Source organism: Oncorhynchus mykiss, chromosome 4, assembly GCF_013265735.2.
Source record: "Oncorhynchus mykiss isolate Arlee chromosome 4, USDA_OmykA_1.1, whole genome shotgun sequence".
NCBI classification, from domain to species: Eukaryota; Metazoa; Chordata; class Actinopteri; order Salmoniformes; family Salmonidae; genus Oncorhynchus; species Oncorhynchus mykiss.
This window is the reverse complement of record NC_048568.1, coordinates 45,048,309-45,067,826: the sequence shown is the minus strand read 5'-3', so window position 1 is coordinate 45,067,826 and position 19,518 is coordinate 45,048,309. Positions and strand designations below refer to the sequence as shown.

Below are 19,518 nucleotides of genomic sequence, written 5' to 3'. Positions count from 1 at the left end.
GCGCCTGAGGGCATAGTGGGATTTTTGTATTATTGTCCGGATTAGTCTCCCGCTCCTTGAGCTCTAGCCTTTAGCTCAATGCGGATGTTGCCTGTAATCCATGGCTTCTGTTTGGGATATGTATGCACAGTCACTGTGAGTTAGACGTTATCGATGCACTTAGTGATGAAGCCAATGACTGAGGTGGTGTGTTCCTCGATGCCATTGGATGAATCCCGGAACGTATTCCAGTCTGTGCTAGCAAAACAGTTCTGTAGTGTAGCATCCACGTCATCTGACCACTTCTGTATTTAGCGAGTCATGGGTACTTCCTGCTTTAGTATTTGCTTGTTACCTGTAATCAGGAGGATATAATTATGGTCAGATTTGCCAAATGGAGGGCGGGGGAGAGCTTTGTATGCATATCTGTGTGTGCAGTAAAGGTGGTCTAGGATTTGTTTTACTCCCTGGTTGCACATTTAAGTTTGCACTCCTAGTGGAGTGCTGCTTCTGGGTGAGCATTTTCTTCTTTGCTTATGGCTAATAGAGTTGGTTGAGTGCGGTCTTAGTGCCAGCTTTGTTCTGTGGTGGTAAATAGACGGCTACAAATTATACAGATGAAAACTCTCTCGGTAGATAGTGTGGTCTACAGCTTATCATAAGGTACTCTATCTTATTCTAGGGACAATAAGGAGTCCTGCGTCTTTCAGCAGTATTTAGCACTAGCAGATGTTTATTTTGTGTCTTATCTGGTTGGCGGGAGAGTAGAGCATTGCAGTAGTCTAATCTTGACGCAACCAATGTAGTTGCAGGAACTCGACCTCTAACGCTCTGACCCTTGAACCCTGACCTCTCTGTGCAGGTGGCCATGGAGACTGGTGAGAGTGTGGATCTGGTGAGAGAGGAGGCGTCAGGGATACTGGATGAGATGTCTCAGAACCTCCAGCTGGGATTCATCAGACTGCTGGGGTTCACCCTCAGTAAAGTATTCAAGAGGCTCTTCAGCCACATCAACATCAACCAGGAAGGACTCAATAGGGTCAGAATACTGCTATTATAATACAAAGAATACTACTACTACTATAATACTACTAGTATAATACAAGTAGAATACTACCACTAGAATACTACTATTATAATTCAAATGTAATACTACTAATAGAATGCTGCTATTATTATTATAATAATAATAATACTAGTACTATTATAATACAAATAGAATACTAATAGAGTTCTACTACTACTAGAATACTACTATTCTAATAGATAGAATACTGCTATTATAATACTATATAATACAAATAGAACACTTCTACTATAATACTGCTATTATAATACTACTTCGATCTAGCAACATTTAGTTTAATGGCCCAACACTAACCACTAGGCTACCTGCCGCCCCAACTAGAATACTACTACTAGAATACTACTGCTATACTGCTATTATAATCCAAATAGAATACTACTACTATACTGCTAATGTAATACTACTATAATACAAATATAATACTACTATAATACTGCTACTGTAATACTACTAATACAAATATAATACTACTATTATAATACAAATAGAATACTACTATAATACTGCTACTGTAATACTACTAATAATACAAATAGAATACTACTATAATAATACAAATAGAATACTACTACTGTAATACTACTGTAATACTACTATTATAATACAAATGGAATACTACTACTAGAATACTACTGTAATACACTGTTTTAAACAATAAGGCATGAGAACTCTGATTATCATGAATAACATTCTGTTCTTAGGCACAAAGTGAAGTGTGATTCATTCATTTCTACTTAGATGTATGTGTTGGGTACATGTTGTGTAATTTATTACTGCACTGTCGGAGCTAGAAACACAAGCATTTCGCTACACCCGCAATAACATGTTAATGTTAATTTTTTGTATTGTTTAATCGTTAAAAAATATCCTAATTCAGATATGGTTCTGCTAGGGAACAAGGCAGTTCAGTCTACAGCAGTTCTACCTACCAGTCGTCATTAGTTGACATAGTCATTAAGCCCGCCTATTTCTACAACTTGTTTGTTTGAGAGCTCATGCTTTGGACTTGCAGAGCCATCCTTGTACATTGTTTTCCCTGTACTGCCACTGTAGCTCGCTTCCACCTGGCAGAGTTAGCATTTCATCAAATCAAAATCAAATTTATTTATATAGCCCTTCGTACATCAGCTGATATGTCAAAGTGCTGTACAGAAACCCAGCCTAAAACCCCAAACAGCAAGCAATGCAGGTGTTGATGCAAGTTGGCTAGGAAAAACTCCCTAGAAAGGCCAAAACCTAGGAAGAAACCTAGAGAGCAACCAGGCTATGAGGGGTGGCCAGTCCTCTTCTGGCTGTGCCGGGTGGAGATTATAACAGAACATGGCCAAGATGTTCAAATGTTCATAAATGACCAGCATGGTCAAATAATAGGTCTGGGACAGGTAGCACGTCCGGTGAACAGGTCAGGATTCCATAGCCGCAGGCAGAACAGTTGAAACTGGAGCAGCAGCACGACCAGGTGGACTGGGGACAGCAAGGAGTCATCATGTCAGGTAGTCCTGAGGCATGGTCCTAGGGCTCAAGTCCTCCTCCTCTGAGAGAGAGATTTAGAGAGAGCACACTTAAATTCACACAGGACACTGGATAAGACAGGAGAAGTACTCCTGATATAACAAACTGACCCTATGCCCCCGACACAAACTACTGCAGCATAAATACTGGAGGCTGAGACAGGAGGGGTCAGGAGACACTGTGGCCCCATCCGAGGACACCCCCGGACAGGGCCAAACAGGAAGGATATAACCCCACCCACTTTGTCAAAGCACAGCCCCCACACCACTAGAGGGATACCTTCAACCACCAACTTACCATCCTGAGACAAGGCTGAGTATAGCCCACAAAGATCTCCGCCACGGCACAACCCGGGGGGGGGGGGGCAACAACGGCAGGAAGACCACATCAGTGACTCAACCCACTCTAGTGACGCACCCCCTCCAGGGACGGTATAAAAGAGCCCCAGTAAGCCAGTGACTCAGCCCCTGTAATAGGGTTAGAGGCAGAGAATCCCAGTGGAAAGAGGGGAACCGGCCAGGCAGAGACAGCAAGGGCGGTTCGTTGCTCCAGAGCCTTTCCGTTCACCTTCACACTCCTGGGCCAAACTACACTCAATCATATGACCCACTGAAGAGATGAGTCTTCAGTAAAGACTTAAAGGTTGAAACCGAGTCTGCGTCTCTCACATGGGTAGGCAGAACATTCCATAAAAATGGAGCTCTATAAGAGAAAACCCTTGAGGAACACCGAAATTTACAGTTGATTTGTCAGAGGACAAACCATTCACAGAGACAAACTGATATCTTTCCGACAGATAAGATCTAAACCAGGCCAGAACTTGTCCGTGTAGACCAATTTGGGTTTCCAATCTCTCCCAATCTCTCCATCACCTTGTCATTTAACTTTAAAGTTCTGCCATACAGGACTTCCCTGCTGTCTGTTCCCTGTCTGCCATCTGTTACCGACGGAGACTAGCTGTGGCAAATCATTGATCTCCTCCTCCCGTTCCAGCGTTGTTGTTTTAGGCATTTCTTTAGTGGTAGTTCTGTGGGAACTGTGATTTTTCAGATAAATATTCAGAAGACATTTTCGGTTAGTGATTTATTTATTTTTCTTTGAGAAACGTTAACGATCCCTCTGTCATTTAAACATTCACCCGCCTAATTCAAACCCGTTATCTGTTGTTTTCTCAGTTTTATTGGTTCACAGTGATGTTTCTTGTCCCGCCCCCAGCTCCAACAGGCCATTCAGGAGTCTCCAGTGATCCTGATGCCTAATCACAGGAGTTATGTGGACTTCCTGGTTCTGTCCTACATCCTGTTCACCTATGACCTGCCCATCCCCGTTATAGCTGCTGGAATCCGCAAGTATCTATTAATTCATCCTGTTTCTGTGTTTTGGTCGACTTAAAAAATAAAACTGGAACGACCATAGAGCCACACTTCAGATAACAAATGTCTAACTTTACCTGTCGGTCTTTCTGTCTTCCCCTGCATACGTCCGTCCGTCCTTCTCCCCCTCTGTAGCTCTGATGGACATGAAGATGGTGGGAGAGATCCTGCGTCGTTCTGGGGCGTTCTTCATTAGGAGGGCCATCGGGTCCGACAAGCTGTACTGGGCTGTCCTATCTGAGTATGTCAAAACCATTGTCAGGGTACGTGTCCACACAAATATTTATATTACACTGCCGTATGTACCAAACACTCAGTCTGTCATGGAAAGAGGTGTTCCTAATGTTTTCTACACTGTGTATATATTATGTGTTGGTGTGTATCCCAAATAGCTATTTAGTGCACTATTTTAGACCAGAGCCCTATGGAACCCTATTCCCTATATAGTAGGGAATAGGGTATGCAGACAGGGTATGCTCCTGTAGAGTTGTAACTAGTGTCTTCTCTCTCTCTCTCCTCAGACAGGGTATGCTCCTGTAGAGTTGTAACTAGTGTCTTCTCTCTCTCTCTCCTCAGACAGGGTATGCTCCTATAGAGTTGTAACTAGTGTCTTCTCTCTCTCTCTCCTCAGACAGGGTATGCTCCTGTAGAGTTCTCTCTCTCTCCTCAGACAGAGTATGCTCCTATAGAGTTGTAACTAGTGTCTTCTCTCTCTCTCCTCAGACAGGGTATGCTCCTGTAGAGTTGTAACTAGTGTCTTCTCTCTCTCTCTCCTCAGACAGGGTATGCTCCTGTAGAGTTGTAACTAGTGTCCTCTCTCTCTCCTCAGACAGGGTATGCTCCTGTAGAGTTGTAACTAGTGTCCTCTCTCTCTCCTCAGACAGGGTATGCTCCTGTAGAGTTGTAACTAGTGTCTTCTCTCTCTCTCTCCTCAGACAGGGTATGCTCCTGTAGAGTTGTAACTAGGTTATTCTCTCTCTCCTCAGACAGGGTATGCTCCTGTAGAGTTGTATCTAGTGTCCTCGCTCTCTCCTCAGACAGGGTATGCTCCTGTAAAGTTGTAACTAGGTTATTCTTTCTCAGACAGGGTATGCTCCTGTAGAGTTGTAACTAGGTTATTCTCTCTCTCCTCAGACAGGGTATGCTCCTATAGAGTTGTATCTAGTGTCCTCTCTCTCTCCTCAGACAGGGTATGCTCCTGTAAAGTTGTAACTAGGTTATTCTCTCTCTCCTCAGACAGGGTATGCTCCTGTAGAGTTGTAACTAGGTTATTCTCTCTCTCCTCAGACAGGGTATGCTCCTGTAGAGTTGTAACTAGTGTATTCTCTCTCTCTCCTCAGACAGGGTATGCTCCTGTAGAGTTCTATGTGGAGGGTCTGAGGAGCAGGACTCTCAAGTCCCTCACACCCAAGTTAGGTGAATGGGGGTGTGTGCTCGCACGTCTGTCTGTCTGTGGCTATCAAACACGTCCTGTTCCCCTGTCTGTCTGGCTAATTAACATGTCCTGTTACCTGTCTGTCTGGCTGGCTAACATGTCCTGTTCCCCTGTCTGTCTGGCTGACTAATTAACATGTCCTGTTACCTGTCTGTCTGGCTGGCTAATTAACATGTCCTGTTACCTGTCTGGCTGGCTGGCTATTTAACATGTCCTGTTACCTGTCTGTCTGGCTGGCTAATTAACATGTCCTGTTACCTGTCTGGCTAATTAACATGTCCTGTTTGCCTGTCTGCCTGTCTGGCTAATTAACATGTCCTGTTACCTGTCTGTTTGGCTGGCTAATTAACATGTCCTATTACCTGTCTGTCTGGCTGGCCAATTAACATGTCCTGTTACCTGTCTGGCTGGCTGGCTAATTAACATGTCCTGTTACCTGTCTGTCAGCCTGTCTGGCTAATTACCCTGTCCTGTTACCTGTCTGTCCCTGCAGGTATGATGCACATGGTCCTGGAGCCGTTCTTTAAAGGGGAGGTGTATGACATCACGCTGGTCCCCATCAGTATCAGCTATGACAGGGTCCTGGAGGAGTCTCTACTGGCACATGAACTACTGGGGGTCCCCAAGCCCAGAGAGACCACCATGGTATGACCCATACACCCCCCTATATTCACTGAGAGTGGTACGACCCAACCACACCCCCGTGTTCACTAAGAGGGGTACGACCTGTTAATTTCTGAACAAACAAACTGACAACTAGAAAAAGCTCAAACCAAGTTTATTCACCCACTGGGTCGTACAGCTGCAAGGACCAGGTATGATTACACAATAACATATAAATATAACCTCCTAATAGTCTGGGTCAACTCCTTACACATCTAGACAGCTAATACATCTCTGTTGCTAGGCAGGAATTGGGCCCCTCTGTGTGTGAGAGGACCGTAGTAGCAGGGTCGTTGGTGGGCCCCTCTGTGTGAGAGAGGACCGTAGTAGCGGGGTCGTTGGGGTGGGCCCCTCTGTGTGAGAGAGGACCGTAGTAGCGGGGTCGTTGGGGTGGGCCCCCCTGTGTGAGAGAGGACCGTAGTAGCGGGGTCGTTGGTTGGCCCCCCTGTGTGAGAGAGGACCGTAGTAGCGGGGTCGTTGGTGGGCCCCCCTGTGTGAGAGAGGACCGTAGTAGCGGGGTCGTTGGTGGGCCCCCCTGTGTGAGAGAGGACCGTAGTAGCGGGGTCGTTGGTTGGCCCCCCTGTGTGAGAGAGGACCGTAGTAGCGGGGTCGTTGGTGGGCCCCCCTGTGTGAGAGAGGACCGTAGTAGCGGGGTCGTTGCTGGGCCCCCCTTCCCACAGGTTTCCTGTGACATAATCTGTTGACTTGACCTGGAGCTGAATTCCCCCTCCTCCCTAGTTCTGCAGCTGACCCCCTAGTTCTGCAGCTGACCCCCTAGTTCTGCAGCTGACCCCCTAGTTCTGCAGCTGACCCCCTAGTTCTGCAGCTGACCCCCTAGTTCTGCAGCTGACCCCCTAGTTCTGCAGCTGACCCCCTAGTTCTGCAGCTGACCCCCTAGTTCTGCAGCTGACCCCCTAGTTCTACAGCTGACCCCCTCCCTAGTTCTACTGCCCTTCGCCTCCTTCCTTAGAAACAGGGAACAGAGTGTGAACTTCTCCATTGTCTGACTCGGTAACTGTTCTGTACACCACGTTCCTATCCACCCTTCATTGACCCTTATACACGTAATCATTAAGTTTTAGTATGGTAACATCAATGAGTGCTTTTCACGCTAGAATCCAACAGTCCCTTCTTTTTGAATAGTAGCTCTAAACTGTTAGACAGGATATAACCTATGAAATGACTTGTAAACAGGATATAACCTATGAAATGACTCGTAAACAGGATATAACCTATGAAATGACTTGTAAACAGGATATAACCTATGAAATGACTCGTAAACAGGATATAACCTATGAAATGACTCGTAAACAGGATATAACCTATGAAATGACTTGTAAACAGGATATAACCTATGAAATGACTTGTAAACAGGATATAACCTATGAAATGACTTGTAAACAGGATATAACCTATGAAATGACTTGTAAACAGGATATAACCTATGAAATGACTCGTAAACAGGATATAACCTATGAAAGGACTTGTAAACAGGATATAACCTATGAAATGACTCGTAAACAGGATATAACCTATGAAATGACTCGTAAACAGGATATAACCTATGAAATGACTTGTAAACAGGATATAACCTATGAAATGACTTGTAAACAGGATATAACCTATGAAATGACTCGTAAACAGGATATAACCTATGAAATGACTTATAAACAGGATATAACCTATGAAATGACTCGTAAACAGGATATAACCTATGAAATGACTTGTAAACAGGATATAACCTATGAAATGACTTGTAAACAGGATATAACCTATGAAATGACTTGTAAACAGGATATAACCTATGAAATGACTTGTAAACAGGATATAACCTATGAAATGACTCGTAAACAGGATATAACCTATGAAATGACTCGTAAACAGGATATAACCTATGAAATGACTCGTAAACAGGATATAACCTATGAAATGACTTGTAAACAGGATATAACCTATGAAATGACTCGTAAACAGGATATAACCTATGAAATGACTTGTAAACAGGATATAACCTATGAAATGACTTGTAAACAGGATATAACCTATGAAATGACTTGTAAACAGGATATAACCTATGAAATTACTTGTAAACAGGATATAACCTATGAAATGACTTGTAAACAGGATATAACCTATGAAATGACTCGTAAACAGGATATAACCTATGAAATGACTTGTAAACAGGATATAACCTATGAAATGACTTGTAAACAGGATATAACCTATGAAATTACTTGTAAACAGGATATAACCTATGAAATGACTCGTAAACAGGATATAACCTATGAAATGACTCGTAAACAGGATATAACCTATGAAATGACTTGTAAACAGGATATAACCTATGAAATGACTTGTAAACAGGATATAACCTATGAAATGACTTGTAAACAGAATATAACCTATGAAATGACTTGTAAACAGGATATAACCTATGAAATGACTTGTAAACAGGATATAACCTATGAAATGACTTGTAAACAGGATATAACCTATGAAATGACTTGTAAACAGGATATAACCTATGAAATGACTTGTAAACAGGATATAACCTATGAAATGACTTATAAACAGGATATAACCTATGAAATGACTCGTAAACAGGATATAACCTATGAAATGACTCGTAAACAGGATATAACCTATGAAATGACTCGTAAACAGGATATAACCTATGAAATGACTTATAAACAGAAAAGATAACATGATTTAATATTCTCAGTTGATTTAGTATGTTTACACAAAAAAAAAAATCCCAATACCCTAGGGCAGTGATTGGGGACACTGCGCTGTGTAGGGTGCCGTCTTTCGGATGGGACGTTAAACGGGTGTCCTGACTCTCTGAGGTCATTAAAGATCCCATGGCACTTATCGTAAGAGTAGGGGTGTTAACCCCGGTGTCCTGGCTAAATTCCCAATCTGGCCCTCAAACCATCACGGTCACCTAATAATCCCCAGTTTACAATTGGCTCATTCATCCCCCTCCTCTCCCCTGTAACTATTCCCCAGGTCGTTGCTGCAAATGAGAACGTGTTCTCAGTCAACTTACCTGGTAAAATAACGGATAAATAAATTAAAAAAACACCTTTTGAGACTGACCCCTGACCTATGGTATAAAGGCCTCACACTTCTCATCGCCCTCCGATCTGCCCTGTTGGACAGCTGGAGCATACAACTTCCTGGAGTATACAACTTCCTCTTCCTCCTTCTGGTTCCTGAGAGAGTGATCGCAAAAGACTTGAACAGAACAAGAAAACACAAAACAAGCCCCTCCCCTTCTGAGTCTAGGGAGTACAGTGAATCTCTCTGGCTAGGCAGGCGGTGTTATCGTCCCAGACGGAGTCCACAACCTTTAGGACTCCCACACATCTCCCGGTCGTCTTGTCAGTAGGGAGTCCACGTCGTTGCACCTTGCCTCAGTCCATTGTTAATTACCCAGACTCATACACAGACTTCTATTTGAGGAAAAAGCGTCCCATTCCTACTCGAGTGAATATTATGATGCAAAACAGGGAATATAATGACATTAAACAGAGATAATATAATGACATTAAACAGTATAAATATAACAGATGCTATAAAGAGATAAAATAATGACATAAAACAGAGATAATATAATGACATTAAACAGTATAAATATAACAGAGATAATATAATGACATAACAGTATAAATATAATGACATAAAACAGTATAAATATAATGATATAAATCAGTATAAATATAACATGCTATAAAGAGATAAAATAATGACATAAAACAGAGATAATATAATGGTATAAAACAGTGAAGCTATAACAGAGATAATATAATGACGTAAAACAGTGAAGCTATCGGACAGTGTTATTGGGCAATAGTTCACCATCTACAATATTAGGTCTATCATATGCCTCCTATCTCACCCTTATGGGAACAGTCTGTCTCAGAGATACCCTTTTGTACTTTGCCTCTGGCCCCAAATACATTTGCACATAGATCATTCCCTCTAACCCATAGCACCTGAATCACTGCTGCTAGGCCACTTTATATAGTTAAATGTTTTATGTAACTAGTTTTAAACATACTAAAATGTGCTCAAGTCAATAAGTCCGTTTCCAACACACCCAACCACACCCCTATATTCACTGAGAGTGGTACCACCCAACCACACCCCTATATTCACTGAGAGTGGTACCACCCAACCACACCCCTATATTCACTGAGAGTGGTACCACCCAACCACACCCCTATATTCACTGAGAGTGGTACCACCCAACCACACCCCTATATTCACTGAGAGTGGTACCACCCAACCACACCCCTATATTCAGAGTGGTACCACCCAACCACACCCCTATATTCAGAGTGGTACCACCCAACCACACCCCTATATTCACTGAGGTACCACCCAACCACACCCCTATATTCACTGAGAGTGGTACCACCCAACCACACCCCTATATTCACTGAGAGTGGTACCACCCAACCACACCCCTATATTCACTGAGAGTGGTACCACCCAACCACACCCCTATATTCACTGAGAGTGGTACCACCCAACCACACCCCTATATTCAGAGTGGTACCACCCAACCACACCCCTATATTCAGAGTGGTACCACCCAACCACACCCCTATATTCACTGTGGTACCACCCAACCACACCCCTATATTCACTGAGAGTGGTACCACCCAACCACACGCTTGTATTCACATGCTCTCTCTCCCTCTACCCCCCTCCCCTCTCTCTCCCTCTCCCCCCCCCCCCTCTCTCCCTCCCTCTACCCCCTCTACTCTCTACTCCCCCCCCCCCCCCCCCCTCTCTCTCCCTCCTCTCCCCCCCCCCCCTCTCCCTCTACCTCCCCTCTCCCCCATAGGGCCTACTAAAGGCTAGGAGGGTACTGGAGGAGGACTATGGCAGTATGCACGTGTACTTCGGCATGCCTCTGTCAGTCCGACAGCTGACGAAGGGGAGGGTGGACCGCTGTGAATACAACCTCCTACCCAGGTACACAACCAGCACTGTCCGTCGTCTGGTCTCATGTTGGTCTTCAGAACAAAACCAACTCTTTCCTTCTGCTCATACAGTTGACGTCAGAGGTTTACATACACCTGAGACAAATACATTTAAACTCAGTTTTTCACAATTCCTGACATTTAATCTTAGGGAATTTTTACTGTCTTAGGTCAGTTAGGATCACCACTTTATTTTAAGAATGTGAAATGTCAGAATAATAGTAGAGAGAATGATTTATTTCAGCTAATATTTCTTTCATCACATTCCCAGTGGGTCAGAAGTTTACATACACTCAATTAGTATTTGGTAGCATTGCCTTTAAATTGTTTAACTTTGGTCAAACGTTTCGGGTAGCCTTCCACAAGCTTCCCACAATAAGTTGGGTGAATTTTGTCCCATTCCTCCTGACAGAGCTGGTGTAACTGAGTCAGGTTTGTAGGCCTCCTTGCTCGCACACGCTTTTTCAGTTCTGCCCACAAATGTTCTATAGGATTGAGGTCAGCGCTTTGTGATGGCCACTCCAATACCTTGACCTTGTTTTCCTTGAGCCATTTTGCCACAACTTTGGAAGTATGCTTGGGGTCATTGTCCATTTGGAAGACCCATTTGCGACCAAGCTTTAACTTCCTGACTGATGTCTTGATGTTGCTTCAATATATCCACATAATTTTCCTACCTCATGATGCCATCTATTTTGTGAAGTGCACCAGTCCCTCCTGCAGCAAAGCACCCCCACAACATCATGCTGCCACCCCTGTGCTTCACAGTTGGGATGGTGTTCTTCGGCTTGTAAGCCTCCCCCTTTTTCCTCCAAACATAACAATGGTCATTATGGCCAAACAGTTTTATTTTTGTTTCATCAGACCAGAGGATCTGGCTTTTCTATGGAGGTTTTGGAGCAGTGGCTTCTTCCTTGCTGAGCGGCCTTTCAGATTATGTCGATACAGGACTCGTTTTACTGTGGATATAGATACTTTTGTACCTGTTTCCTCCAGCATCTTCACAAGGTCCTTTGCTGTTGTTCTGGGATTGATTTGTACTTTTCGCACCAAAGTCCGTTCGTCTCTAGGAGACAGAACGCGTCTCCTTCCTGAGCGGTATGACGGCTGCGTAGTCCCATGGTGTTTATACTTGCGTACTATTGTTTGTACAGATGAACGTGGTACCTTCAGGTGTTTGGAAATTGCTCCCAAGGATGAACCAGACTTGTGGAGGTCTACAAAAAAAATCCTGGGGTCTTGGCTGATTTCTTTTGATTTTCCCATAATGTCAAGCAAAGAGGCACTGAGTTTGAAGTTAGGCCTTGAAATACATCCACAGTTACACCTCCAATTGACTCAAATGATGTAAATTAGCCTATCAGAAGCTTCTAAAGCCATGACATCATTTTCTGGAATTTTCCAAGCTGTTTAAAGGCACAGTCAAATTTGTGTATGGAAAACTTCTGACCCACTGGAATTGTGATCCAGATAATTCTAAGTTAAATAATCTGTCTGTAAACAATTGCTCAGAAAAATGACTTGTGTCATGCACAAAGTATATGTCCTAACCGGTTTGCCAAAACTATAGTTTGTTAACAAGACATTTGTGGAGTGGTTGAAAAACGTGCTTTAATGGCTCCAACCTAAGTACGTAAACTTGCGACTTCAACTGTCTCTCCCTCAGAGACCTTCCCCAGAGGCCCAGTGTAGAGACCCAGGAGTGTGTGAGCTGGCTCGCCCAGCAGGTGATACGTGTCCAGGAACAGAGCTCCATCCTCAGCCCCTGGTCTCTCATGGCCTGCCTGGTGCTCCAGGACCATCAGAACACAGACCCAGGTACACAGCTGAGTAAGAGGAGCTGGACCATCTGTATCCCAGCAGTCATTACTCTCATTAACAAAAGATTATGTTTATTTGTTATTATTTTATGCTTCACGGTATTACCAGCAGGAGAGGAACGAGAGAAGGGTCTCTCCTGGGAGCTGCTCACCCAGAGGACACTGTGGCTCAAGGGACTGGCGATCAGCTTCGGAGCCCGCCTGGACTGGCCTGGTTGGTTGATTCTTCCACGGACAGACAGATGCTGATTTCTAGATGGTTTCTGAAACAATAGTAAACCTTAGGTCCTGCTGCTGTCTATGGTCACATATGTCCCCGTTCAGCAGGTAGAGGGATTTAGTGTGAGCTGTTCCTACAGGCTGATCATGTGGATTCTGTCTCAGTAATACAGGAACACACATCCAAGGACTGCTGATCTAGGATCAGGTTCCCACCCCCCCCAGAACATTCAGTATTTTACTCTGATCCAGTCTAGATGGTACAGTATGGTACACTTAGAAATGAGACACACACACCTGGAATTGTCCTCAGCGCAGTGTGCTGTGTTTCTCTGTCCTCTACAGAACAGCCACCTGAAAACCAGGTAATGGCATCCAGCATGGCTTTGCACCGCTCTGTGATTCGCTGTCACCAAGGCTGTGTCACACTGCTGGAGGAGGAGGGGCCTGTGGGGGCTGGGCCTTTCACAACAGAGGAGGGTGTGGTCAGGCGGGCGCGGGCGGTGCTTATGGTTGCGGCCTATAGGAACCAGGCGCTGCATGTGTTCATACGTCCGGCCATGCTGGCTCTGGCCATACACACAACACGCAGCTCACAGAGAGGTGAGTCAGACACGCAGCTCACAGAGAGGCGAGTTAGACACACAACACACAGCTCACAGAGAGGTGAGTTAGACACACAACACGCAGCTCACAGAGAGGTGAGTTAGACACACAACACGCAGCTCACAGAGAGGTGAGTTAGACACACAACACGCAGCTCACAGAGAGGTGAGTTAGACACACAACACGCAGCTCACAGAGAGGTGAGTTAGACACACAACACGCAGCTCACAGAGAGGTGAGTTAGACACACAACACGCAGCTCACAGAGAGGTGAGTTAGACACACAACACACAGCTCACAGAGAGGTGAGTTAGACACACAACACGCAGCTCACAGAGAGGTGAGTTAGACACACAACACGCAGCTCACAGAGAGGTGAGTTAGACACACAACACACAGCTCACAGAGAGGTGAGTTAGACACACAACACGCAGCTCACAGAGAGGTGAGTTAGACACACAACACGCAGCTCACAGAGAGGTGAGTTAGACACACAACACGCAGCTCACAGAGAGGTGAGTTAGACACACAACACGCAGCTCACAGAGAGGTGAGTTAGACACACAACACGCAGCTCACAGAGAGGTGAGTTAGACACACAACACGCAGCTCACAGAGAGGTGAGTTAGACACACAACACGCAGCTCACAGAGAGGTGAGTTAGACACACAACACGCAGCTCACAGAGAGGTGAGTTAGACACACAACACGCAGCTCACAGAGAGGTGAGTTAGACACACAACACGCAGCTCACAGAGAGGCGAGTTAGACACACAACACACAGCTCACAGAGAGGTGAGTTAGACACGCAGCTCACAGAGAGGCGAGTTAGACACAACACGCAGCTCACAGAGAGGTGAGTTAGACACGCAGCTCACAGAGAGGTGAGTTAGACACGCAGCTCACAGAGAGGTGAGTTAGACACGCAGCTCACAGAGAGGTGAGTTAGACACGCAGCTCACAGAGAGGTGAGTTAGACACGCAGCTCACAGAGAGGTGAGTTAGACACGCAGCTCACAGAGAGGTGAGTTAGACACACTCCTCTCCATTTGTAGCTGGTTCCTGTCTGTCTCACCATGTCTCCTTGTCTCTCCATTTGTAGCTGGTTCCTGTCTGTCTCACCATGTCTCTCTGTGTCTCCAGAGGACATCTATAGCTACTTCAGGTTCCTCCTGGACCTCTTCTCCAACGACTTCATCTTCATCACTGGCAGATCCTCACAGGTAGGTGAGAGATGTAACAGAGAATTGTGATACGTTGTGGGTAAATTGTGACTGATCTATATCTGCCCGCCCCTGTGTCTGCCTGTGTGTCCTGAAGGACTTTGAGGAGGCATGTTCGTTACTCAGGAAATGTGGAGCAGTCCAGACCAGTCAACAGGAAGTGACATCACCAGAGGAGGGTCAGAGGACTACCTCCTTCCTGCGAGCCCTGCTACAGCCCTTCATAGACGCCTACCAGGTATGCGGAGGACTTAACGTGCGTTTCAAATAGCACCCTATTACAGGCAGACAGGCAGGCAGGCAGACAGGCAGGCAGGCAGACAGACAGACAGACAGACAGACAGACAGACAGACAGACAGACAGACAGACAGACAGACAGACAGACAGACAGACAGACAGACAGGCAGAAATCTAGTGCACTGTGAAGGGAGTACGGTACCACTTACAAATGCACTAGACACTGATCTCAGGTCTAATCTTAACCCCGATCCCAAGTCCGTTTCAAATACCCTCCACTGAAGGTTGTGTGTGTGTGTGTGTGTGTGTGTGTGTTCAGGTGGTGTTCAGTCACCTGTGTTTGGAGGATGTTGAGGTGTTCACAGAGAGACAGATGGTTCCTGCTGTCCGCAGCCTGGCCACCAAGCTCCTCTTATCGGGTAACTGACACACGCCTGTCCTCTCTCTCTCTCTCTCCCCTGACACACGCCTGTCCTCTCTCTCTCTCTCCCCTGACACACGCCTGTCCTCTCTCGCTATCTCTCTCTATCTCTATCTCTATATCATCTATATATATCTATCTAGTGGAAAGCCTTCCCAGAAGAGTGGAGGCTGTTATAGCAGCAATGTTCCAACATCTAGTGGAAAGCCTTCCCAGAAGAGTGGAGGCTGTTATAGCAGCAATGTTCCTACATCTAGTGGAAAGCCTTCCCAGAAGAGTGGAGGCTGTTATAGCAGCAATGTTCCTACATCTAGTGGAAAGCCTTCCCAGAAGAGGGGAGGCTGTTATAGCAGCAATGTTCCAACATCTAGTGGAAAGCCTTCCCAGAAGAGTGGCTGTTATAGCAGCAATGTTCCAACATCTAGTGGAAAGCCTTCCCAGAAGAGGGGAGGCTGTTATAGCAGCAATGTTCCAACATCTAGTGGAAAGCCTTCCCAGAAGAGTGGCTGTTATAGCAGCAATGTTCCAACATCTAGTGGAAAGCCTTCCCAGAAGAGTGGAGGCTGTTATAGCAGCAATGTTCCAACATCTAGTGGAAAGCCTTCCCAGAAGAGTGGAGGCTGTTATAGCAGCAATGTTCCAACATCTAGTGGAAAGCCTTCCCAGAAGAGTGGAGGCTGTTATAGCAACAATGTTCCAACATCTAGTGGAAAGCCTTCCCAGAAGAGTGGAGGCTGTTATAGCAGCAATGTTCCAACATCTAGTGGAAAGCCTTCCCAGAAGAGTGGAGGCTGTTATAGCAGCAATGTTCCTACATCTAGTGGAAAGCCTTCCCAGAAGAGTGGAGGCTGTTATATCAGCAATGTTCCAACATCTAGTGGAAAGCCTTCCCAGAAGAGTGGAGGATGTTATAGCAGCAATGTTCCAACATCTAGTGGAAAGCCTTCCCAGAAGAGTGGAGGCTGTTATAGCAGCAATGTTCCTACATCTAGTGGAAAGCCTTCCCAGAAGAGTGGAGGCTGTTATAGCAGCAATGTTCCAACATCTAGTGGAAAGCCTTCCCAGAAGAGTGGAGGCTGTTATAGCAGCAATGTTCCAACATCTAGTGGAAAGCCTTCCCAGAAGAGTGGAGGCTGTTATAGCAGCAATGTTCCAACATCTAGTGGAAAGCCTTCCCAGAAGAGTGGAGGCTGTTATAGCAGCAATGTTCCAACATCTAGTGGAAAGCCTTCCCAGAAGAGTGGAGGCTGTTATAGCAGCAATGTTCCAACATCTAGTGGAAAACCTTCCCAGAAGAGTGGAGGCTGTTATAGCAGCAATGTTCCAACATCTAGTGGAAAGCCTTCCCAGAAGAGTGGAGGCTGTTATAGCAGCAATGTTCCTACATCTAGTGGAAAGCCTTCCCAGAAGAGTGGAGGCTGTTATAGCAGCAATGTTCCAACATCTAGTGGAAAGCCTTCCCAGAAGAGGGGAGGCTGTTATAGCAGCAATGTTCCAACATCTAGTGGAAAGCCTTCCCAGAAGAGTGGCTGTTATAGCAGCAATGTTCCAACATCTAGTGGAAAGCCTTCCCAGAAGAGTGGAGGCTGTTATAGCAGCAATGTTCCAACATCTAGTGGAAAGCCTTCCCAGAAGAGTGGAGGCTGTTATAGCAGCAATGTTCCAACATCTAGTGGAAAGCCTTCCCAGAAGAGTGGAGGCTGTTATAGCAGCAATGTTCCAACATCTAGTGGAAAGCCTTCCCAGAAGAGTGGAGGCTGTTATAGCAGCAATGTTCCTACATCTAGTGGAAAGCCTTCCCAGAAGAGTGGAGGCTGTTATAGCAGCAATGTTCCTACATCTAGTGGAAAGCCTTCCCAGAAGAGTGAAGGCTGTTATAGCAGCAATGTTCCAACATCTAGTGGAAAGCCTTCCCAGAAGAGGGGAGGAAGCTGTAGATGTGTAATTTCTATGCTTCCCGTTCTCGTTTTTTTTTAGTCGTTTGCTTTCGTTTTTGCACTCCTTTTTCAAACACCTGAAAATACTATATTTAGGGGTTCTGGAGAATATATTTTAGACAGTTTAGATGGTAGAATTATTCTCTACACTCGTTTTGGCGCATAAACTGAAAACAAACTATAAGAATTTTATTAACAGTCAATGGCAGATCTATTTCTGCACCTTTCACCTTCGCATGGTAGCAGCCAGTCCACAAGGTGGGGCGGTGTCCCTCTTCCATTCAGCCAGTCCACAAGGTGTCCCTCTTCCAATCAGCCAGTCCACAAGGTGTCCCTCTTCCAATCAGCCAGTCCACAAGGTGTCCCTCTTCCAATCAGCCAGTCCACAAGGTGTCCCTCTTCCAATCAGCCAGTCCACAAGGTGTCCCTCTTCCAATCAGCCAGTCCACAAGGTGTCCCTCTTCCAATCAGCCAGTCCACAAGGTGGGGCGGTGTCCCTCTTCCATTCAGCCAGTCCACGAGGTGGGGCGGTGTCCCTCTTCCAATCAGCCAGTCCACAAGGTGTCCCTCTTCCATTCAGCCAGTCCACAAGGTGTCCCTCTTCCATTCAGCCAGTCCACAAGGTGTCCCTCTTCCAATCAGCCAGTCCACAAGGTGGGGCGGTGTCCCTCTTCCATTCAGCCAGTCCACAAGGTGTCCCTCTTCCATTCAGCCAGTCCACAAGGTGTCCCTCTTCCATTCAGCCAGTCCACACGGTGTCGTCTTGTGTGTGTGTGTGTCTAGGAGCTGACGTGTGTGTGTGTGTGTGTGGGTGACTAGGAGCTGACGTCTTGTGTGTCTAGGCGAGCTGACGTCTTGTGTGTCTAGGAGCTGACGTCTTGTGTGTGTGTGTGAGACTAGGAGCTGACGTCTTGTGTGTCTAGGCGAGCTGACGTCTTGTGTGTGTGTGTCTAGGAGCTGACGTCTTGTGTGTGTGTGTCTAGGAGCTGACGTCTTGTGTGTGTGTCTAGGAGCTGACGTCGTGTGTGTGTGTCTAGGAGCTGACGTCTTGTGTGTGTGTGTGTGTGTGTCTAGGAGCTGACGTCTTGTGTGTGTGTGTCTAGGAGCTGACGTCTTGTGTGTGTGTCTAGGAGCTGACGTCTTGTGTGTGTCTAGGAGCTGACGTCTTGTGTGTGTGTGTGTGTCTAGGAGCTGACGTCTTGTGTGTGTCTAGGAGCTGACGTCTTGTGTGTGTGTTTAGGAGCTGACGTCTTGTGTGTGTGTGTGTCTAGGAGCTGACGTCTTGTGTGTCTAGGCGAGCTGACGTCTTGTGTGTCTAGGAGCTGACGTCGTGTGTGTGTGTGTGTTTAGGAGCTGACGTCTTGTGTGTGTGTGTGTGTCTAGGAGCTGACGTCTTGTGTGTGTCTAGGAGCTGACGTCTTGTGTGTGTGTGTGTCTAGGAGCTGACGTCTTGTGTGTGTGTCTAGGAGCTGACGTCTTGTGTGTGTGTTTAGGAGCTGACGTCTTGTGTGTGTGTGTGTGTCTAGGAGCTGACGTCTTGTGTGTGTCTAGGAGCTGACGTCTTGTGTGTGTCTAGGAGCTGACGTCTTGTGTGTGTGTTTAGGAGCTGACGTCTTGTGTGTGTGTGTGTGTCTAGGAGCTGACGTCTTGTGTGTGTCTAGGAGCTGACGTCTTGTGTGTGTCTAGGAGCTGACGTCTTGTGTGTGTGTTTAGGAGCTGACGTCTTGTGTGTGTCTAGGAGCTGACGTCTTGTGTGTCTAGGAGCTGACGTCTTGTGTGTGTCTAGGAGCTGACGTCTTGTGTGTGTCTAGGAGCTGACGTCTTGTGTGTGTGTTTAGGAGCTGACGTCTTGTGTGTGTCTAGGAGCTGACGTCTTGTGTGTCTAGGAGCTGACGTCTTGTGTGTCTAGGCGAGCTGACGTCTTGTGTGTCTAGGCGAGCTGACGTCTTGTGTGTGTGTGTGTGTGTCTAGGAGCTGACGTCTTGTGTGTGTGTGTGTGTGTGTGTGTCTA

General features: G+C 45.9%; 1 protein-coding gene across 5 annotated transcripts in view; it reads left to right on the top strand.

Moving 5' to 3' along the window:
- Positions 1-19,518, top strand: part of si:ch73-21k16.5 (dihydroxyacetone phosphate acyltransferase) — a 46,686-nt gene that overhangs the window by 24,231 nt on the left and 2,937 nt on the right. For 2 of the 5 annotated variants that reach the window (XM_036976435.1, XM_036976432.1), the window contains exons 3-14: positions 842-1,018; positions 3,794-3,923; positions 4,087-4,214; positions 5,292-5,367; positions 5,880-6,031; positions 10,905-11,035; positions 12,710-12,861; positions 12,973-13,077; positions 13,428-13,685; positions 14,832-14,911; positions 15,009-15,149; positions 15,469-15,568. In XM_036976435.1, coding sequence (XP_036832330.1) covers positions 842-1,018; positions 3,794-3,923; positions 4,087-4,214; positions 5,292-5,367; positions 5,880-6,031; positions 10,905-11,035; positions 12,710-12,861; positions 12,973-13,077; positions 13,428-13,685; positions 14,832-14,911; positions 15,009-15,149; positions 15,469-15,568 — 1,630 coding nt within the window. The remainder of the gene's footprint in view (positions 1-841; positions 1,019-3,793; positions 3,924-4,086; positions 4,215-5,291; positions 5,368-5,879; positions 6,032-10,904; positions 11,036-12,709; positions 12,862-12,972; positions 13,078-13,427; positions 13,686-14,831; positions 14,912-15,008; positions 15,150-15,468; positions 15,569-19,518) is intronic. The other 3 variants (XM_036976434.1, XM_036976437.1, XM_036976436.1) reach the window with 3 other exon arrangements.